The following is a 23,928-nucleotide window of genomic DNA, read 5'->3' as shown; positions in this document are numbered from 1 at the left end:
TAAGCACTTATAAAGCACATTTCACTTCCAGAAAATTCTTCCACAGTCTCCTCAGTAGTCAGTTTCTATACAAGTTAAAGGATGGACAATTCAGAAATGCACATAGATTCTGCTCCCTCAGAAATAGCCCTACAAAGGAAATGAGAATCAAATTCACAATTACAATGGACCTCACAATTTCATAAAGACAGAGTTTAGAGATAAAATTTTTTGTTTCTTTAATTTGCCTTTCTCCAGGCATAAACCACAAGTCTGGGTCAAGTCTGAGACAAGTCTCACACTTGGCTGTGCTAATGAGCATGTTTTCTGTTAGACGCAAAAATGCAGGCCTGAGTCCCACCCATTAGCTGTTATGTTTTATTCACGTGGAACATTGAACAGAGATGGGAATGCCCAACTAAGAAGTCCATATCACAAGGTCCAAAGAGACTTCCATTTTGTGTCCTGGGAAGGCTTAATACAGGCATACTTATAGAATAAAAGATTTAACTCCTCTCTTCTATTTCCCTAGGCAGCAACATCAGCACAAGGCATAATTTGTCTCTGACTTTTACTAACAAGAACACTTTAAAAAGCTATTCAAATTTATGAGATTTTTTAAACCCAAGGATAAACTCCGGCCACAGTTTACACTGAAGTGAGCACTTTAATCCATACAATATTTTCTTACCAAATTATAATCAAGTTTCTGCTATGCAATTTTGGTGCTGCTATTGCTAGCTTTTATTGCTGTATTAAATTGTTAGCAAACAGCTAGAGGCTGCCAAAACAATTTCATAACATCTATTTCATTTTTAATAGTCCTTTGCACGAAACAGCTCTGAAATTATTGTTTACATATTATGGTCAAATAAATGCCAACAAATTCTATTGTTTAGCTTACTGCCATTAGGATTTTTGCAATTATTTTAGTCTTTATTACAACAATATTTTTTAGAATTTAATAATTTAATTATCAGTCCACTACTATCACTGAATTATATTTGTTTTTACTTCTCATGCTAAAACTAAGTGATTCTTCAACTTTTAAGTATTGGTACCATTTTCACCTTTGGCTATCACTACCATTTCAGCTTCCCCTCGAAAACAAAAACAAACTCCTCAAAACTGGTTTAGCATATGTAGGACGCTGAAGCTTTTAGAAAGTCCTGAAGTGCTACCAGATGCCACACAGTTTTTCCAAGACGCCCTATTTTTAAAATCCAAATGTACACATTAGTTTTCAGGAAAAGGAGAGAGCTAATTGCTAGTGTTTCACTTTTAGTTAGAAATATTTAAATTACAATAAACTGAAGTTCTCTTCCCAGAAGTTAAGATTCATTTGAATTTGTCAAAGCCAGCATGCTTTTTTGGTCAACGATGAAGTAATGTGACAAATATATTCCAACATACACATTTTCTATCAAGTAAGTTAGTGTATATACAAAATTCTATGTTTATTTTCAGTGACTGCAAAGTCACTGAAAATAAACACAGATGCCCCCTCATGGAAACCGATTAACTTTCAGTGACAAGAACCATCATCCAACACATTGAAATTGGATGGGAGAAGGATAAAATAAATGAGGTGCCAACAAACCTTCACACATCCTTAAGAAAACAAAAGCAAAAGCTGTGTTTTTCAAAGATAAAATTGTATACTGTGCTAGAAACAAGCAAGGCTTTTCATCAGCTCTGAAACATGAAATAGAAAGCTGCCAACGGATGCACGAACCACACTTTAGACAAATAATTCTTCTGTTCAAGTATTCTTACATGTATTACTTTAGATGCAGACAAGCTCCTGTACAGCATGAATGGAGAGCAGCTCTCTGCTTCCTCAGTCAATAAAATTTTATCCTTTTCCAAGTGACAAGTGTTGACCCTTCATTGTATCATGTCTGCTCATGGTTTGCTCCCTTCTACAATCACTTCTAGCAATATACATCAAAAATGACAAGCAGATATAAGTGTACTGCATGTGCTGTGTTATATAGCTGACGTGTAAGATTTCTGTGACTGTTAATTAGAAAGGATACTTTACTGAATTAGCATACTTGGTATGTAATTACTGCAAAGCAGCAACACAAATTAATCTTACAGATCAAGGTGTTCAATACTGGTGCTGGAGATAAGTGTATTTCTTTTCCCCCCAAAATCTGTACAATCCAACGTCAGAACCAATGTATATTTAGAGGGCTTTTGGTTTTGACTTTAAAGCAGAGATTTCTGTATTAGAATTCAAATGCTTGGCCACCCTCCCACTACTTTCCTAACCTAACTTTTGTTTCTTTTTAATAAGAAAGGAAAAAGTCAGCAAAACAAAATGTCAACATTAAATCATTTCACAGCATTTTGTGTCAGAAATGTAATGGAAAATGTGCACATCATGGGAAAGGTTACTGTTCTTCCAGAACATCTTTTCATTTGGTTCAGGGCTCATCCTTCTACATAACTGTGCAGGCACTACCAATGGTTGCTCTCCCTGGGCTTAATTTGGCAGTTGAAGGATTGTGGCATTTTCAGGAAACCACAGTGCAGTGATTTTAGTGGTTATCCATCTGAAAGTGATGCTATGATTTAGAATAATTACTCTGTTTATGTGCAATGGTAAAAGTCAGTTACTACACCATATTCCAATGTCAGCTTACACTTTACTGACTATTTCCCTAATACAACATCACATCAGATGTCCAAGGGATCTGTCCAAGTCAGAATTAGAGGGATTTAGTGTTCCTGTTCCTCAGCAGTAAGTGCACGTGCAGTACAGTAACACTGATGTACTTTAACTGACAATTGGGTAAGGAAAAGAGCAGGAGGGAATGGGATGAACTCAGATACTTAATCAAAGCACTGCGCATTAAATTACGCTTGACCTTTGCATTGTTACAACCACCGATATGAAAAAGAGAAACATATTAGTCTTTGCTGAGAGCTTTTTCACATTCTTGAAGAAAACATAAGCTTTACTTTTTTTTCTTGCATATTCTTTCCACATCCTTTCTTCTCAGAATTAAGTCAATTTTTAGGCCTTGTTCAAGATGAAATCTGTGATAGGCTTAAATATTTATCTGTGACTTTATAATTTTACTCAAGACAGCATGGCAAAATTCTTAAACTGCTTGTTTCTCATTTCTACAAGACAATATTCAAAAAAATACTTATTCAAATGACAAGATATAAAAAAAATCTATTCAAGGGTAAATATTTAGGAAAAAAATATCAAGAAGAATGACATTGTTACGAGGTAATGAAGTACTACTTGGAATATTCAGTGATACTGAATTCCTATCTTAATACAGAATCTTGTCTTTGCATTTTAAATTGCTTGAAGCAAATCAGATGCAAAAATTTAATTTCATTGAGACAAGAATGTTAAGGAATGACACGAAGTGTAAGTAATAGTAATAGTCTCAGCTGTTGCAAAGGAGATTCAGTTTTACTAATTGAAAGTAAAGCAAAATCTGAATCCAACCTTGTATATGACATGGATGAAAAAACCAAAAATGAATTTTAAAAAACCCACAAAAATGTAAAAATTTTGCAAAAGAAAGGAACAAAACTAATAGCAAGGCAGAAAGATCCTAAATAAAATCCTAAATCTTGCATACAGAAAAGATATTATGTTAGTAATAGACGTTAGTCTAGATTATTAGATCTGTAACTTCAATGACCACACTAGCAGAGAACTATGGTAAGACAAGTAGACTAAATCTAGTGGACATCAAAATCATTCTGAAGTACAGGAAATAAACCCTACAATTCTATTCCTTTTCCCAAAAAACCAGACATTTTATAAGATGATTGATATTAATGTCACATTTCTTAAATTTTCTATTTAGACCCCATTATATGCAATTTCAGCTGTTTCAAAATAAAGTTCAATATTAAAACCAGATTTCTCTTGTTATTTACACTGCCAAAAAAAACCAATGTTTACGAAATACACTCCAACACTGAAAAAGCTTTACGACTAAATGGGGTTTTTTATTGTTCTTTTTAGCTTTTATAACTGTTTAAAAGTATGTTCTCCAGTAAGAAGCTTTACAATACCTCAGCTAATAACACACTTAAGCTAAAAACAACAATAATATCCCAAATATATGTAGATTATCTACAGCCTCTCAGGGAATACTAGTATATGTAAAATTCTTGATTTACACCCAAATTAGCAAAAAATTGTATGCAACGTGCGGCATTGATTTATTAATGAAATTATTGCCATTAATGCAATTAAAACCATATAATGGTATTATATGCCATATTAATAATGTGAAGAATAGCTCTGGTTAATGCTGAGAAAAATGACTCAATATCCTTAAGCTCACTGTACCAGACTCTAGCTGCTTTTCACATAAGGGCTTCTTGGGTAAATCAAAAAACCCCATAACACACAAACCCACCCTCTCACACAGTTCCAAGACAAAATTAATTCTGAATACTGTAGATGAAGTTTTGCACCCAAACTGCAGGTCACCTACTATCAAAACCCCACGCAGAGTAACTAACTACAGATCAAAGACTTGTAGAAGTATTGGGCAGCAGTAACAAAAATGGCAAAAAACACAGGTGTAACAGTAAACATTATTCTTTTGCATATTAAGACTTCCTTCTCAAATAGCCCATTATTTACACTACAGTTCTGTGAAGAGATATTTAATTCAGAAAACTGACTGCACAGATGCTCACTTGACACTACTTGGGATAAGTCAAAACTGATGCTGCAACACAGCATTTAAATGGTTATTGTCTCCTACCGCAGTCTTCTACCACATCATTTTATTACCTGGACATGAAAATTCTCATGTCATAAATTTCCTAACTATAAATTTCAGTCTTGTGGCTTCTGAAGCAATGGCTCAGTTTAACAATGCAAAACAACTGAATTGGTAATGAATTTGACATTTGCTTTCTGAGCATCCTGTACTATGAAATATTCTGATGTGGATAAGCTTGCTGCACTGAAAGTGACTGAAGCAGGTTGGCCAGAATGAAATAGTAAGTGACACATTCATATCCCAACAGAATTGAATCATTTCATGCAATTTGATGTAACAAAAAAATCATAAGAATGTCCACAAAAATAAGAAGCTGCTGACCCCATCCAGGCAGGTATTTGTGCAGTCATAACCTATTACTGGTAACCAGACTGGGAAATAATTTGATACGTCATCAGTTTCTCCTCTTCCATCACAAACTGCAATTTCAAAATCTGCATCTTTTTTCATGAAATAATTTTAATCTTCTGAAAAAACAGCTCACTCAGTGACTGCTTCATCTAAAGCATTCACTCATTACTTATAGCCAGGAACCTCTATATTGTATTTTTAAATTTTATAAATTATTATAAAGCCTAGTAGTTATAGAATACAAAAAAAGAAGCAAAGGTCTCTGATACATGTATTTCCTAGGGCAAGAAGAAAAATAATAAATTTAATCTTGAGATATATAGCTACCTGGGGAACAGATTACAACTGTGAAATATAGTTTGAAGCTGTAATTTACAAACCAATGATTGCAGTAAAGACTTGATCAAGCAGCTATAACTGAAGGGAAAAAAAGGATAACCATATATTAAAAGTTCAATAATGAAAAAATGGTAAAATATTCTTTGTTAGTGGAAAACAAAGTAAACCTGTAGAAAGATTCTCTTGTTTACAAGTGGTTATCATGTTGCATATTTCTGAAGTTCATGACACTGGTACAGAAGCCTTCTGGATCTGCATACTTCCAATATCAGTACTAAGAATTCTGGGCAATTACACTAATACCTGAAGAGTATAAACTTCTAATGTTCACTAAGTTTCAACTGACTAAAGCCCAGTATGAACTGCAAGAAGGTTTGACTCACAGATCAGTAAACAGCCCAGAAAAAAATGGGAAGAAAAACCATTGGGGAATGCTCACACTGCTCTCTCCTATTCAATTCTAAGAGGAACACCAACAAACCTCACCATATATCACAACAATGTTTTAAAACTTTCCTAACACTGAAGAGAGACAAATATCCATTTTTCCTCTGTTCTTCCCAGTGTATTAACAGGAAATGCCATTAAATAACCCCCCAAAATATAAATTAAAAAAAACCCTTCTGTGGAGTGTGCAGGGTGAATCACCTTCTAATTTTACAGCAGCCTTTGCTGTACCTGCATTTGATCAGAAAGCATGGCAGGCCAGTATCAAGAAACAAACCAGAGATGGAATATAAATCAAAAACCAAAAGATAATCAATAACCAAAGACCTGAACTTCTATTGCTTAGATGGTTTAAATTTCCCTAAGAGTTAAGCAGCAAAACAATCAAGGGAAAATAGTAACCTGAGCTTCAATTCAGATTTTGTTGTCTCATTTCAGGAAAATAACATACAAGCATACTAAAGAAATCCAGCAGATACCAGTTGATGCCTAATCAACAGAAAACCCAAGGGTCTGCCATGCACTTTTTGCAAATGTTCCAGGCATGAGCAGCTTCAGGCAGCTGAACAGCCCAAATCCAAATGCACCCAGCAGTCTGCTTCTAGAGAAGCCCTGAATGACAGCAGCACAAGTTTTATTACCAGACCTATGCCTGACTTGTAGGCACTGGGCAAGAGAGCTTCAGAATGCCCACAGGTTTTTTTTAATGTCCGCCCTAGCATATGAATTTATAGAAAGTGCAATGCAATGCAAATTCAGTTTGAATAAAGTCCTCTGTGAAGAAAATGAACATTTGTCATTGTATGTACTATCCTGCTATCTAGAATAAAAAAGAAACGCTTTTCAGAAGGCAATACAATGACAAATGATGAAAAAAATGATCTAACAGGTAACTCAAGCAATTAGAAAAGTTAACTCACAGAATTAATCCCAGTAAATTATACAGCAGAAATAAACTATACAACTGAATGTTACATTTTCTTTCATTCCCTCAGTTCATTCCAATAAAATAATGCATTTGTAATCCTCTGTAACACATAAGATTGCTGCAAACTGTGCCTTAACTAACCTTTTCCTTGCGATTAATCCCTACGTTAGTGGTCTTGAACTTCTGCTGTAAATAATAGGCTTTCAATCACTATGATGGACTGTGAATTGTGCTGCAATGCATTTAAAGTCATGAATAATTAATGTACTTGTTCCGGAATAAACTTTGGCTCATGAAGAGATTCAAAACTAACAGCTGAGCAAATAAGGAAGAAATCCTTAACTTGAAGTTTGGCGTGCCCCTTTGCATGGAAATGTAAGAAATAAAAATGTGAAGATAAACCTATACAAGACAAATACAATTAAGGAAATCTGGTGAGAGACATTTTTGGACAGAAGATCTCCAGAGGATTCAAAACACACTGTCTAGAACACACTTTCTGTCAAAAGCAGAATTAAAGCTGACCACTGTGTGCAGCTAAGCATGCAATCCTTTATACAGTATAAATTATCATCCTAAACTTCATACGCACATTTGTAGCACCAGAATTACAGATGTCACACACCTCTAAAAGATTTTTCAGTTATAGAATGATTGGATAACTCATATGGTAGTCAACCTTATTGTTAATTTACCTCTATAGTTTTTTTAATTTAGTAAATGTGACGTGTATTTTCTTTTTTTTCCTTTCCTTCTCCTCGCCTTCCCTGTCTGCCTTGATACAGTGACTGTATGTGCAGCACATTAGACTGCTTGAAAAGTGAGAGTATACTGGAAAAAATAAGTACTTTTACATTTAGCTTATTTCCTAGTAAATATATGCATTAAAAAGAAATACTATATACATTCTTGATAATTTGCTTTGCAGATTTATGTTTTTTGAATACTTTATAACCAGCATTCAAATCTATGTTTTCAACAAATTCTATTTTCTATTCTTTCAAATACATGACCTTCATCTTTTATACTCTCTCTGTAATGCTGAAGTCATAATTCTGCCTCAGTTACTGCAAATCAAATGAAATAGAAAATTCTAACTTAACTGACAATACAGCAGAAAAACTCAATACACAAAACCACAAAAGAATGTACTACAATATGCATGCTCTAAATTGTTGGATGAAGAAATCAAATGTTTTCCAGAGATTTTTTTAACCTGATTTTGGTCCATACAAGAACGATTCTGCTTCTCTCAAATCTACTACTGAGATGTCAATTTTATCTAATGCACTACATTCTAAAATATCACTCAAGCATATCTTAAAGCAAACAACAGATACTGTATTTATTCTTTTTTAACAGGAGCAGTTGAAAACTGGATTATTTTTTGAGAAGAGATCACTTCTTTAGAAGTGAAATAATTTAGAAGTCCTCCCTTGAAAAATTTTTAACTGGATTAGCTTGTGGATTCTTCTTTAAAAAACTGTTCTACACATTAAAATTACTGAAGTTCATCTTAATTTTTCATTTTACCAAAGCAGATTATACAGTAATACTGTGCTAGAAGCACTTTGTCTGTACAATACTACTATATGGAGGGCAGGTTTTCCCTATCACATATTGAGCCACCTGAAAGACACTTCTTATCCATGTTTCTACTAAATATGGTGACATTCTAAAGAAAACTATTGGAGAGCTATTTTTAAAGATTTGCATCAGTGAATTACAGCCTCATTAAAAAAAAAAAAAAAAAAAAAAAAAAAAAAACCAAAACAGGAGGTACTTACAAATAAAGCAATTCCTCTGCAAGATCTATCATTCTAAGCAATTCAAGCAAGACTGTAATTAAGCAGTCAGGAAACCTTTTAAATGTCGAAATCATATATATGACTTCAAAAGAGTCACAAAATGAAAACAGAAGCATCATATCTAAATGCTTTCCAAAACAAACAGCAGAGGTCAGCTCTAAAAACAAACAGAATCTTTAAAATTATTTTCTGAGTTTCTCAGAAAATCTACCTATTTTCTCTTTTTAAAAAGTGCTGCATCTTCATGCCTGCCCCATATCAAACCTATCTGTGTCAAATATAAATTATTTTAAAACCTCCATCTTTTACTACTCTTTCTCTCAAACTCAATGACAGGTCATTTGAGTAAAAAGATACTCAAAATATACACTTTCCTCTAATTACAGCTATAGCTTTCTCACTTATTTATAATGACAGTTACAGATTCAACTTTGCCTCATTTAAGTATGTGGTTTCAATTAACTTTTCACTGTTAGATCTGTAAATCTTGACACTAATTATTCTTGTAAAAGATAAAAATTGCAGGTTTACTTAGTTCAACGGAATTTACACAGACATGTACAGAAGAATTTGTAAAATAAATTCACTGTAATTTCTTTTTTAAAAAAAGCCTTCACATAAGTATCCTTATGTGAAAGGCTGATCCTTTCTAGTGGACAAAACCACAAAATCTAACCTTTCAGTTCTAGTGCATGCTACTATACTGAAAGAGCCTATCTATATTATCTGACATCCCTGAATAAATAGGCACTATCTTGACATGTCTATAATACATATATATGCTAAACTATTAGCATAAATAAAAACAACATGTCAATAAGTTTTAGACAAAAGCTTATAATTAAAGATACCCTAATTTTTATCACTATAGTCACTAAGGCATAATTCAGTCAGTTAATGAAGCATGGCTCATCAGAATGAAATGCACTTTTTAAGGATAAATCCTTCCATATTCATTAGTTTTAAACCATATGAACAACAGGTTAAGTAAAGCCACCGAACATATAGCAAATAATCCCTTAACCACCCCATGCTACTCAGAAGCACCTGAAATTGTGACTAAAGAAATTCCAACAGTCATACAGTAAGAACTAGTTAGATTATACTTTTTGCCCCAGATTCATTGGTAAATAAATTATTATTATAAATTATAAATTTCTGCTGCATTATTTGAAATATGAAAAAATCCCTTATCTTCCTCTAATTGTTACTCAGATAGCAACTCTGGAGTGAGGGCTAGATAAACTTTAGAAGAATCTACAATTTTTGAAAGCAGATTGTCCAAGTGTCAAGTAACCAGCCCTGTTTGTGGTAAAAGACAGCAGAAAAAGACAGAAGGCTCGTCAAGACTATTCCCTAAATTTGCAGTTTCACCAGTTGCATATTTGTGCTTAACTTAGTGAGGAACTTTTATATTCAGAAAAATCTCCTGTATAACATAACCTTAGTTACAGATGGGTTAGAAAGAGGGAAAATGAAATCCAGTAATTTTAGTGAAGACCAAAGATAATAATAAAGATCTGAGAAATTTTGGGCTTTACTAACAGATAGTGCCAAACAAACAAATATTAAAAACATACTTTGTTTTCCCTCCTTAACATTTCTTGCTTGCAAAGAGTCCTATAGCCTTGCATTTAAAACACTATTTCTACCACCACAAAGGAGTCCTCCATGATGGAACAGGAAGAAAAAAGTACCAGTGCAGGTACAGTTTCACTCATATCACTTTTTGACAATGCAATAGAAAAGAAGCTTCTGAAAACTTTCTCTGACATAGCAACACTCTGTGGGTCACTCCCCTACATCTTAGACTGCAGAGTTAACATAATTTAGGAATTACCAAAAGTAAGTCTCCACAGCTCTTCAGAAGCAGTGGTAGCCTAAACTGGACAAAGTTCAAGCTATTTATAGGTATTATCTGAAGAAAAGCAAGTTTTAAATTTAAATATTTTTTAAAATTAATATAGAAAATAGTAAGACTTAAGGAAATATTTTTCAGAGAATTATGAACAAAGGATTAGAACATAAACTCCTTCTCCTATGCAGGAGTACTGTCCAGTACTTAGTAATTAGGCCACTTCTTGGACTAATTATGAGGGTGATTTTAAAGAGAACCTGTTGGGTTTTGGTATGTAATATGTTTATTTCTGGCCCATCTAAATTACTCCTAAAATTTTTTCCTGTAGTAAACAAAGCATAACAGTACTTTCTACCATTATGTTTTAATCGCAACTTAAACATATAGCTCCTCATGCTATTTTCTCTTCTTATCATTTATGTCCTCCAGTGTGGTATTTTTAACATTTCTAAAAAAAAGCCTGAAGAAAAAAAAAATTCACAGTAAAACACAGCACATGTTTTACCAGGATTCCTTCCCACAACAAAACGGTCTTCCTGTCTCTTCTATTTCTTGTAAACTATAGGGCTTAAGAAAGCCCTTTATCTTGTCATGGGCAGATAAAAACCTGCTGCCACCAGTCCTCATCAGTGGAACTGCATGAGCAATCCCTGTAACACCCCCCTCTGTTTCAGTCTGGTTCTGAGCAGGATCTAAGATTACCCAGCAGTAGCGGCCTGTCTATATATGAGAGTCACAGTTACTGATGAGCTTGTACACAGGCACTCTGGTTCCAATTTGGAAATACAAATACACTCTGGCACACAACCTTGGAATTTTATCAACTGCTATGGTAAATCATATGTTGTGGTTGATACTAAAACCAGCTATTCTGAGTATGTACAAGGCATCTGTACCTGTGGCACATCCTGATTATAAAGCTATTTGTTGCTTGCCTATGTCATCAGTGACTCTGACCTTTCTCATAACTCTGACTCCCAGAAATAAACTAAAATACTTATTTTGGAGTACTCCTTCCAGTTAAAAGCAACAATTATATCTGACCTAAAGAGAAGAACTTGTCTAGAAAAATCCCATTGCAGCATACAGTACCTAAGTACAATACACTTCTTTAAATCTGAACTTACAAGATCATCCTAATGAAATCTCTGTAAACGCATTTAAAACCCACTTTCTGATTGATAAGGTCCATGGTTCTTCTTTCAAGAATTGTGAACAGTTTTTATAGCTTTGCAAAGATACTACAATGCGAGCTATAAAAAAATCTGCAGAAGTTGTGGTCAATGGTAGCTATTTAATAGTAGCTATTCTATACTTTAATTAGATTTCTGAACCTACTAAAACATCATTCAATGGACTTTTTTTCATTTCTGTTTCAGATAAGAAACATGACTATCAAACCTTTTCATGATCTGCATTAATGGAGGTAGCACTAATACCTTTTTAAAAATATAAATTCTTCACAATCCACATTTCAGCTCATAAAATTGTTGATTATTTTAATTTAATTACTTTTAGGATGCTCATGTAGCTTTAATATCATTAAAATGTTGGTTTATCTTTCTGACCTGCTCTAAAACATTGACAATTCACCCTGATGAGAGCAAATTAATTCTCCCATGTTAGAAAATCAGATTATTTTAATTATTTAAAATATAAATGTTTTTGGCAGATCAATAAGTGAATCAAGTCAGTATTTCTGATGTAATGTTACTCCTAAATAAGGGGAGGAAATGTATTGTGTTTTCAAAAAGTATATTTTCTTCATTTTAATCACGACAAAGTGCTAAAGATGGGACTTTAACTACTCATAAGGTCAGAATATCAAACCTACCTGACTAGATTTTCATTGTCTCCAGTGCCTTTGCAGGTAGCACACTCAGTCCTTAAATCCTCTGACTTGGGCTTCTTTTGCAGCACAGACTGTCGTTGCCTTCTTTCTCTGGGAATACGTTCCTGTCACAGCAGAAGGCAAAAAGAAAGGAATAGGGGGGAAAGGAGGGAAGGAAAGCAAATATTTTCAATTATGGCATGGAAAGTAACACTTCAGCCCTAAGTTTAATTTTTTGTGAAACTGTTAAAAAAACAAACAAACAAATCACTATATTCCAACCTCAGCTTTTTCTTCTTCAGGCACAAAGCTTCGTTTTCGTCCTCTAGTTCTCTAGAAGAGAATATATTTAAAATTCAATGTTAGGTAACAGAATGTTTTTGCCATTTATCTATTATTCCTAACAACAAAAAACATATCACAGGAAATAATTTAAAGCATTAGTTACAGAACCACTGCCAGACAACTACACTGATCAGTTTTAGGACAATAGCTTCACATTTTGAATATAAATCTATAGAACAAGCCAAAAAGTAAATATAAACACTTGAGCATGTTAAGTCTTATTTTTAAAAAGACTGTCACTAGAATTACAAATCTCTTACAGACTTTGCACAAACTTCCCAAAACTAGTAATTTGAAAATTGATATGAACAGTGTATCAAAATCATTCATTGAGCACTAAAATGTGCTCTATTCATAAGCCAAGTGATAAGATTAAAAAAAAGTAAATTAAAGAACTTTACCAAAACAGGAATGCAAAATACCTTACAGATTTTGAGGAGTAACAAGAATTAAAACTTTCAAATTGAAGCTCAGTATAATGGGTATATGGCAAATGCTCATAGAGCTGTAGCATATACTAATATATGAATGGTACACAACAGATCTTTCTGATGATTCTACACAAGAACTAGAAATGTTTTGCCAATTGCAGTTGGCAAAAAAAGTATAAATACCAATAGTGTGGAGGACAAGGGGTATCCATGGACTGTACCAGTGAGCACCAGAGGTTTACAAGCACTTTTTAAGTTACTACATACAACTTGCATGAGTTCCGGTTCAGTCACTACATTTTATCTTTGAAACAACAGCGTTATTAACCTGCCAGTGTTATATAACTGCCACAAGCTGACAATATCACTCTTTCCTTCTTATACAAAAAGGAAAGTAAATTAGAAGAGATGTGGAAGGAAATAAGAAACATCAGAGACTATTCCACTAACCCAAAATGTCTGACACACAGACACAAATAACATAAATGCATTAAAAAAACATGAAAATTCTTCTTTTTATGGGAAAAAAACCACCACATTAGGAAGCAATTTATCATATGATAAAGAAAAGCACTGTCTACTTTATGGTTTCTTAAAACATTTTCTGAAGCAGGTGGCGTTCCCTTCAGAAGAAGTAAAAAAAGCTCATGAGACTTAGACCAGTTTAGAAGCAAAAACAATCATAAATTCAATTCCGAAGAAGCTAACAGTATAATGCTTCTCCTGTTTGCGTCCTCTTTGAAGGTGATTTGTACTAGCTTCAAATTAAAGACAGTTCTCTATTTTAAACTGTTTTACAGATTTAATACTACTACACTGCAAATAAACCTGCCACTTCAACACATCTATATCTTTATACTTCTGCAGATTTTGATCTGTGTATGTTAGTAATATTCTATTTGGGAAGATTTTTAGACAAGATTTAACACTGTAGTAGCAATGAATGTAGTGGAATGGAAAATTTTAGTCTATTTCATGGCTCTTTAGAAAACTTTAATTGCCATTAGGATTCTCTTTCACATTTTCCTAAGGGCGATTTATAAAAAAATGTAAAACCTTATCTGTTTAATACATATATTTACTATGCATCTAGTAATTGAAGTGTTCTACATTCCACAAGCCATACAGCAGTGCCAAAATTTGGAAAAAAATATTTGATACAGAAAACTGAATTTATCAATGTAATATTAGAGGTATTACTGTAACATGGGCTATGTGTCAGCCACATGTTGCACAATTCAAGGTCACTGCAAGTTAAAACTAGACAAAAAAGGAGTTTGATCAGACAGCAGCACACTAACTGCCAATTTTACTGCTTTCAGCCTCTGGAATTAGTCCTAAGAACATTTACAAACTTGGACAATTTTAAGCTATGGAGGCCCTCCTGAATGCAGCTGTGTAAAGATTATAAAGAAGTAGGTATAATGGTGCATGCCAATGAAGGCAGTATTGGAGTCCTCACTCTTCATGTTTAAGCAGCAAGAGACAAACAGTGCACGCCTTGCACCATCAGAGTAATGCTATCTTGAAAACTTATACATAATTTGGAAATCTAGGTAATAATCACACTACTTTTGACTCTAAATAGAAAGTATTACACATTAATAACTCAATTTTAAGGAATAATGAAACACATTTAAACTTCAGCAAAATGGACACATAAGGTTTATAATCAATTTAGTCACTTTTGCCAAGACAATGTTGGTTTTCACCTGTTTGCAATATAATGCAGAATGCATATGACAAGGAATGTCACATTAAATTGTATTTTCATTGGGCTTTCATTAGTTTTTTAAACCTTCAAACATACTTGAGTTTTTTCAATAATCACTAGGAAACAAACATTAAAATCAACATCTCAGTACACATATTTGTAGGATATTTTACATGCTTTTAAAATAGCAATTTTATGCTTTTTTTTCCAAATGGACCTCCATAGTTAAACGTATTTCCAATGCTTCTGCTCAGATAATTTTACTATTGCCAGCATTCAACGTGAAAAATAAGATCAAATTAACAACTGAAAATTGAATATTCTTTGATTTTCAGCAACAGTCCTCCAGTAACTTGACATTTGTAATTTTAAATATGTTGTCACTAAAGTCAACTTACAGGTCAGCAGGAAAGAATCATGTAAATCTGGATTACTTTATTCAATATTATTTATTGCTGTTTGCCTCAAAGTACTGTGTTTTAAATTGCTTTTAATAAGTTCAGTCATTAGCGGGCTCAGAATGAAAACATCAGAGATTATAAATATAAAATATTATATTTTACGCTGCCATGTACTTGCCATAAACAATTTAAGATTTGTTATTTAAAAGCAGCTAAGGGAACTTTGCTATTAAATGGCATATATTACAACTGAGATAAACTTGCTCATATTCAAAACTTATGATGTTAATCCAGCAAAAGACACCCATAAAGACAGTGATTTTTTTTTTTAATCAAAACACCCGGAAATTCAATACTATAGAGATACCTTCAACTGAGGATTTCCCTATACCATAAAATGGAAAGACAGTTTTGTGAAATTTGTCCTGGCATTTCAAAAGCGTTCAAACAGTAATCTGGGAAAGCAAAGTCATATTATCAGCACTCAAGTAAAATCCCAGTTAATGCCAGTGCTATCCCAGCAGCTTTCTTATTTTACTGCACAAGGTAGAAATGCTGTAAAACTTCTACCATTTGGGACAGACAACTCAGTCCAGATCAAAACAGAGCAAGGTATGGATTAGAGAGATACAACCCACACAAGGCAACTGTGACAAGATGACAGTTCAAAACAAGAATGCTAATTTCAAAAATAGTACTGAACAATGTAAAGTGGCTCAAAATATGTACCTATAAAATTTTTTTCGAATAGAAATAAAAGATTTCTGTGAAAAATTATTTGACATTTAATGACCGCTGACTGGCAAGTCTTTGGTTGTGTCTCATCCAAAATTCTGTATTTACACAGCCTTGGAATTCATTCAGTGGGCATTCCAGTAAGGGCAAAGCGTGTGATGTGCTCAGACACTTCCCTTACAAGTAACAGTGAGACTCTAGCCACTGAGATCTGGAGCCCACAGCATCAGAATGGAATCACCATGCAGTTCTGCTTACTACACAGGCAACTGAGGATTTAAAATTAGATGCCTATAGCTAAGGGCTGATTCTATATAATCTTAACTGCCCCAAAAACTCAGAAAAACATGCCAAGGTCATAACAAGTGCAGACTCAATTTTTCATTTAATTTCTTTCACAGTTATGGCAGTGAAATAATTCAAATAAAGGTATGAACTGACACTAAAACCAGTTGAATTAATAAAATTTGACCTCCTGAAACACTACCACAGTACCAAATATTTCTATTTCTCCCCTTCTCTAGTGACCTAATTTCTTCTCTAGTACATCCAAACCGTACCTCCCAACATATCCCAAAGTTCTCCATGTTTTCCCCAACTATCTTTTCCATACTCAGACCTCATCCTTCCCATTTTAGCTGCTCTAAAAACCATTCCAACACTTAATTACCTTAGGCATACAGATCTCTCAATCAAATATTGCAATAATGGGTCTACCAATTACTAAAGGCAATGCTACTATAGTAGTAGACAAATTACTAACTTATTTTCATCAGGAAATCAAGTTAAAACTTATAATTATTTTAAATAAACAGATTTAGCTGCTGCATCACAAAGAATATACCTTACAGTGAACTGAAAGAGAAAAATAGTACCTTATTTCATTAGCAATACAACCCAAAGTAATCTGAGCAGACCAAGAAAGGTCAAGGAATTAAAATTAAGATGCCAGCATAAAACAGAATTATTTTTAAACAAGAACAAAAGAAACACTTTGATAAAAAAGTTAATATTGCAAAAGATAAAACAGATTAAATTCTTCTTATTAGTCTTTTTTAGCATAACATTTTGAGGGGACACACCTGATCAAATAAACTGCTAATTAAACTCTTTAAAATCCTGTAAGATTATTTTCCTTGGGTAAAGAAACTGAGCTGTTTGATTCAATGAAATCATCAAGATGAAAGCAAGCCATCTTTTCCAAGAATATCTTACCAAAGGTTTAGCCTTCATAGCAATTTTAATGCCTGTCCTCTGCAAAGAGCAATGTTCTGAATAAATGAAACCTAAAGATTGGCAATAACGTCCTTTTTTGTCTTTTAGTTCGAGGCTTACTATCTGTGGAGGTTAGAGAACAGTCCCACAGTATTAAAGCATACTCCATTTCAGTTATTTCAGTTATTTCATTAACTTCTGATTTTTCATTTAATAGTTGGAAAAGATAAAATCCTACCTCTCTTGCTTGTTTTAAAAATTCACACAAAACATTACAAGAGTCCCTAGAGAGAAGCAGTGGTGGGAATCACATGCAAACAGCTATCAAATCTGGAAAAAAAGAGCAGCAGGAAAACACTCAACATTGGATCATTCTGTCTAAGCTAATTTGTAATGATCTAAGTTGACAGTTTCTATAATACCCCATAAAATATGTATTCTTTTATAATATAGAATGCAAGAAATAAAACACAATTAAGAAAGGTTAGAGAAAGCCTTGGAAAAACAGAGAAAAAAAAGTAGGAGAACGAGAGCATACACTTCCATAGCCAAGGGAAAGCTAAATAAAAAATTGGTTTCTTTCAGCAATTGTATTTTGTGTCACAAAAGTATCCATATATGCTTTGTAGCATTCTGCTGTTACAGAGTGGAAACTTGCATGTTGGCATAGGGAATTAAAAGAATCATGACTTAAATGGCTAAAAACAGAATACCAACACAATAAATTAATAATGAATGATGAAGATAAATGATACAATGTGACACAGATCAAATGAATGACAGATGCGGGGCAATGCATGAGAGGAAATGGTGAACTCAAGACACTTTAAAAAAAAACATTAAAGAACACTGTCCAAAATGGAATGAAAATATGCTGAGGGAAAATGTGATCAACAATGGGTTCAAACCTAAAAGTAGGAGAAGAAGAAAGAGTGAAGTGGCAGTCTCCATTCTGAACTTGGAAAAGCTGGAAGTGAATGCTTACACTTTATATTTTTGTTTATAGGTAACTGGACAACAATATGAAACACATAAAATGAAGAAGATTAGATAATGCATTGACTAAAAGATTTTGAATAGTCTCAGAAAAATAAATTCTATACATGAGACAAATGAAAGACATCTCTAAACAACAAATACAGCCTAGGATGAACCCTACAGTTGTTGAAAGGAAACAGAATGTTTGCAAAAGGAAACAAAGCAGCAAAGCAAAGCTGCAAAGGAAACAGTCTGTTTGGCATCACTAAGAGATGCCACAAGCTGACATGTTAGCTTCCAGGTGGGAAAGCATAATGGTGAACAGGACAGAAAAGGTGCCCACATGACCCAAAACCACTATGGCTGTCACCAAACCTCATTGTTATGTTTCACTGCTTATGTTTTAAACCAGTTAATCCAAAGACAGCAATAGAAGGCAGAATGTTCCTTTGGAGCACTTTTGTTTCGCCAGTTGGAAGAAAAAGCCCACATGATTGATTCAGAACTTGTAAACCAGCACAAAATAGGGGAGGTGATTCCTGCAAGTCAGAAGTATTTGCTCCTCATGAGCTTTTTTTTTGAAGTGATCCTAGAGGATAAAAGTGCATACTGTCACCTATTTAATTTCTTGTTTTTCACAAGAAGATATAGAGGCATTAGCAATGTTAACAATACATGGAAAAGAATATGAAATACTGAAAGCAACTGTGGTCAGTGGCAAGGGTTCAAGTCCACATAAATTGAACTAGCGTGGTTCTGGATTTGATCTTGTGTGTCACAGTTTTTCAGAAGATCAGTGGTGATTTCTGAGTTTTTTCAAAAGATTCCTTGAGAAAGAAAATATAAATGTAGCAGGCATTGGACTACAATGATATTTAAGATACATGTGACTTTCAAAACTATTGGTACTACAGTAATTTCTTTACTCTGCAGAAAGTCTGCAGGAGTTATTTTGTGTGCGTTATAACTTTAAGAGGGCAAAATGCAAAGAGCTTTAGGTGCTTTGATTTTTGGAGATCTATAAACTTCACATTTCTTGTCAGAAACAACAGTACATATTGACTTGTATTTCCCTGCCAGACCTGTGGCTACAGTGAGTACTTGGAAAAGACACACAGCTGTCTTTTACACATGCTGACAAGCACAGCGAAGAGGATCAGTACAAGATTACACCATGGTTTAATTCTGGATCCTATCTAAATTCTTCAGACATTTTCATTTCTATCTTACGTCAAGTTGTAGCTGTCACACTAACATTAATGATATACTTCCACAGTTTGTTTTTTTTATCTTTTATCAAACTATGGTTCATAGATAGATATCACACATATCCAAAACTTCCAAACCTCAACTATCTCACTTACGCAGCCTTTATCATATACTGCTAAGGATAACCCAATGACAAAAAAAATCAGTAAACATTAGAATGCTATATAATCATTCCAAACAAAGAGGTCAATGCAGGGCAATTACATTACTACAGAAGAGAGGATAACTCTGATATGAAACACAAGCAAAACAGAACACTCTCAGAAAACGGAAGTGGGGAAACTTTCACTCTACCAAAAAACTGACTTAATGAAATCAGTGCACCAACTATGAATAGTGTGCACAAAACAAACCACAAAAGCCTGTGGAAAAAAGCCACACAGGTAGAAACTGCACAGATAATATGTTCTCTATCCTGTTACACATTAGCCATGACCATTTTGCCAAGACAGCAATTTTTAATTCATGACGTCATCCATTCCTTATGAAAAACTAGAAATTACAAATTTCCTTTGCCAATTAAAAGGTTATGATGAATCCAGTTGCAGAAAAAATTCCTTTTGACTCCCTTTGCTTTGTTAAAAGGCAGAAGAAATGTTCAACTGATGGCACCCCATAGACAGAAAGTAATTTCAAACAAAGGTAAGGACTGCCATGTAGACACCAGATGGCACACTTGTTCAGTACAGATCAAAGTGAGTATCTTAAATGGTTTATATCGCTACTATTCAAAAAATATCTCTGAAATAATTATTAAATTTTCCAGGAAAATGACAGTAATAAAAAGGAACTGTCAGATGGAAAGAAAACAGCAGTTAATCAAAATATGATTATAAAAAGAAACAAGTCAACCATGAAACTTAATTACATAGAATTACCATTTTTCTCTATTTTTTTTTTTAGTTTCCATTGTCTTGAGAACTTTTTTTCCTAGAAAATCAAAAATTTTTGCAACATTCCTGCTGTCAAGTAAAACTATCACTGAGTCTATCAATTAATTTGTAACTACTGTTTCTCAGGCTTAAACAAGTGACAGAATTTGAGAAAGAGCAGGATTGAATTCTATCCTTTTTAACACTAATTTTCTCCAAACCACATGTTTAGACAACTGAAACAGAAGCAGAAAGACAAGGAGGCCAGAAAGGCTCAGTTTTCGGGTGCTGCTAAAACGAGTGATTCTTTCCTGAAAAACTCAACTTACGAGTACTTATTTGCAGAAGTGACAGATACACTGGTTACCTTTACTTACAGAGATACCAGTATTGACACCATTGGAATATCATTTGGAATACGTTCATTTCTCCATGCCTTCGTGCATGAAAAGCAAGTGATCTTTCATCTGCAGGTCTTTTTTTTTTTTCTTCTTGCTTTCTTAAAAATCAAACCAACCAACTAAAACAATCCCCAAACTCCAAACAAACAAAACAAAACAAAACAAAGAAGGGGAAAAAAAAAGTAAAACTGATACACTCCATTTGCTTCAAGTATCGTGGAAGAGCTAGATCTTACTGCATTCTGTTCTGAATTTGACCTGAAGCCAAAAGAGAATCCTATATTATCATGTATCCATGTATTTGGTAAGGTGAAATAATTCGTTTATACATTTGTGACATTATGGTGTCATAGACTCAATTGAGCTTCTCTATTAATTGATAAAGAAAACAAAGTTATTTTACAATGTCCATTGTAATTAACACTTTAAGTTTCAGAAAGTTGACTGACTACCAATTCTTTTCTAGGGCATTTATGTTCAGTTGACAGCAATTAATCTTTAAATTCTAGTTGTCAAAACCGTAACTAACACAGACTTTTTACTGTTAAACAGAAAAATTACTGTGTGTTTCTCTGGATTATATACAATGTAATTACAGAAAAAAGATTTTCAGGTTTCAAACAGCAAAAATAAGTTTGGTATCAGAGCATCAGAATACTTCATTTACAGGCTTCAACAATTAAGTTCCCAAAATTCTTTTATTTCACCTTTATAACACTGGGTAGATAGCTGCTTCTCAATAAAAAGGAAGAAAAAATGGAATTTCCACAAAAACAAGCCACACAAAAAACTCTCTAATATGCTCATTAAGAGTACCAGGATCTGACAGCATTTATAGGAAGATGGAATATTCAACAACACAAACACTACTTCCAAGGATACACCAAGTATCCCTTCCACTCTTAGCGCACACAGCCAGCCCCAGCAGCACAAAATTGCTTCAGAAGATGTTATATGTATGTGACATACAGGAACTGCATCATACTTCTAGACAATAGCATACCTTGCAGGGAAAGCATGGGTTATGAAATCTTTAAAAACATACTTAAGTTCATTTTTTCAAAAGGACAGAGGGAAAACCCTTATTTTGCAAAAGACATCAGACTAACAAAACTGTTTTAGCAATGACATGTTAGAAAAAAAATAATCTGTGTATTCTTTTTTATTCTAGGATAGCAAATGAAGTTGAGAGATTTTTAAAAGCTGTGTTTTTATAATATAGATCACTAGATCACCTCAAAAAGACTGAAAATCTGTACATACATAGCTGAGTAAACCATTAATCTCTCAATTTACTCCTGAGAAATGTTATTTGCATCTCTTTAGAGTATTTTCCAAAGAAATAATCTATTCTACAATCTATGAGAAAAAAAAAGCGAAAGAAATGGTACAGCTTAGAAAAGCAAATGTTAAAAAACATATTCAGATTTATAAGAAATATAAGGAAGGTGTTATATAGGTATCTGGTTTATGCAATTAGCTATTGATTTCTATTAGCTATTTGCTATTCATTAGCTATTAATTTCTGTGAAATTATTTAGCAGCAGAAATAATAGCTTGTGATGCTTATAAAAGTGTGAAACTGGAATTATAAAGATAAAATTATAACGATTTTAAATAAACATGGCTTTAAAAGCTATGCGCTGAAATGCAAAAAATCTTTAAAAGGTCTCTAGATATGGCTTGAAATGTATAAAGCATAAACAATTCATTAAATTCTGTCTGCAAATGCAACCATTATACAAAAGAATTAAGTATAAAGCCTAATGTCTTGTTTGTTTACATTCATTTGTCCCTTGTACAGAGTAAAAGTATGGTATGTTTAAATTTACCCTTGTATATTCACTTACATGGTCTAGGGAAGTTCAAAATCAGAAAGGTCTTGTAAACTTGAATTATATTTTAATGCACAATATGATAGCTACTGTCTCCAAAACAATGGAGTGCAAATGGCTGGGCTTTCTGTCTTTCCACAAACAGAAGCACAGACAAGGCAGAGAGGTTTAACACTTTCGTTGTCTTCAACGCCAACAACAGGCTAAGGGGGTCCCAGTGCCCTCAGCTGAAGACCATGGCGGTGAGAATGCTAAATTCCCAGTCAGCCCAGAATTTTTGTGGGATTCACTGCTCCAGCTGGATCCCTGTAAGTCTATGGGGCCTGATGGGGCCTTATTAGAGAATATTTAACTGTCTGATGCCATTACAAAACCTCTTTTGATGATTTTTGAGTGGTCCTGGGAATCTAAGGAGTCCCAGTTGACTGGAAGCTGGCAAATATCCCAGTCTTCAAAGGCAAGGAGAACCCTGGAAACTACAGGCCTGTCAGTCTCACTTCAATGACTGGACAGGACAACAAAGTCATCTATCAGAACCATCATAGCTTAATGAGGGGAAAGTTCATCTTGTCAAACTTGATTTCCTTAGGTTATTGTGAATGCGATGACATCAGACTGGTGACCTGTCACTAGTGGGGTTCTGCAGCACTCCATATTAGGCCCAATTCTTCTCTGCATCTTCATAAACCACTTAGACACAGGACTTGAAGATATACTAAGTAGGCTTACCAATTATACTAAATTGGGAGGAGCTGCTGACTCTCTCAAAATCAGAGAGACCCTGCAGAGGTTCCAAAATGAAGAGATCTGGGCAATTGCCAACTCTACCAAGCTTAACAAGGGCAGGGGCCAGAATCTGCACCTGGGACAAGGCAACCCTCAATGTATGGACGGACTGGGGAATGAGAGGCTGGAGAGCAGTGCCACAGAAAAGGACCTGGGGCTCCTGGTGAATGGCAAGTTGGACACAACTCAGCAGTGCCCTGGCAGCCAGAATGGCCAACTGTGTCCTGGAGCGCATCAGACACAGAATGGCCAGCTGGGCAAGGGAGAGGATTGTCCTGCTCTGCTCTGAGATGGGGCAGCCTTGCCTCAAGTGCTGTGTGCAGTTTTGGGCACCATAACATAAAAAAGATAAAGCTATTACAGCTATCAGAAAAGGTTCAAAGGAGGACTACAAAGATGGCAAAATGCCTAGAGGGGGAAGACATGCAAGGAGTAGCATGTTCAGCCTGGGAGGGGAAGACTGAGGAGAGACCTCATTGAAGTCTCTAGCTTCCTCACATGGGGAAGAGAAGAGGTAGGCAGCGATCTCTTCTCTCTGGTGACCAGTGACAAGATTCAAGGGAATGGCCTAAAATTGGGTCAGGGAAAGTTTAGGTTGGATATTAGGAAAAGGTTTTTCACCCAGAG

At 34.3% G+C, this 23,928-nt stretch overlaps 1 protein-coding gene across 5 annotated transcripts in view; it reads right to left on the bottom strand.

Annotated features, from left to right (window-relative positions):
• Nucleotides 1-23,928, bottom strand: part of PHF14 (PHD finger protein 14) — a 162,161-nt gene that overhangs the window by 81,940 nt on the left and 56,293 nt on the right. For all 5 annotated transcript variants that reach the window (XM_030970176.1, XM_030970184.1, XM_030970193.1 and 2 more), the window contains 2 exons: nucleotides 12,602-12,652; nucleotides 12,323-12,444 (listed from right to left, as the gene is read on the bottom strand). In XM_030970176.1, the coding sequence (XP_030826036.1) occupies nucleotides 12,323-12,444; nucleotides 12,602-12,652 (173 nt within the window). The remainder of the gene's footprint in view (nucleotides 1-12,322; nucleotides 12,445-12,601; nucleotides 12,653-23,928) is intronic.

Source organism: Camarhynchus parvulus, chromosome 2, assembly GCF_901933205.1.
Source record: "Camarhynchus parvulus chromosome 2, STF_HiC, whole genome shotgun sequence".
In the NCBI taxonomy this organism is placed as follows: Eukaryota; Metazoa; Chordata; class Aves; order Passeriformes; family Thraupidae; genus Camarhynchus; species Camarhynchus parvulus.
Note: the sequence above shows the minus strand (reverse complement) of the source record. Positions and strands in the feature narration are given on the sequence as shown.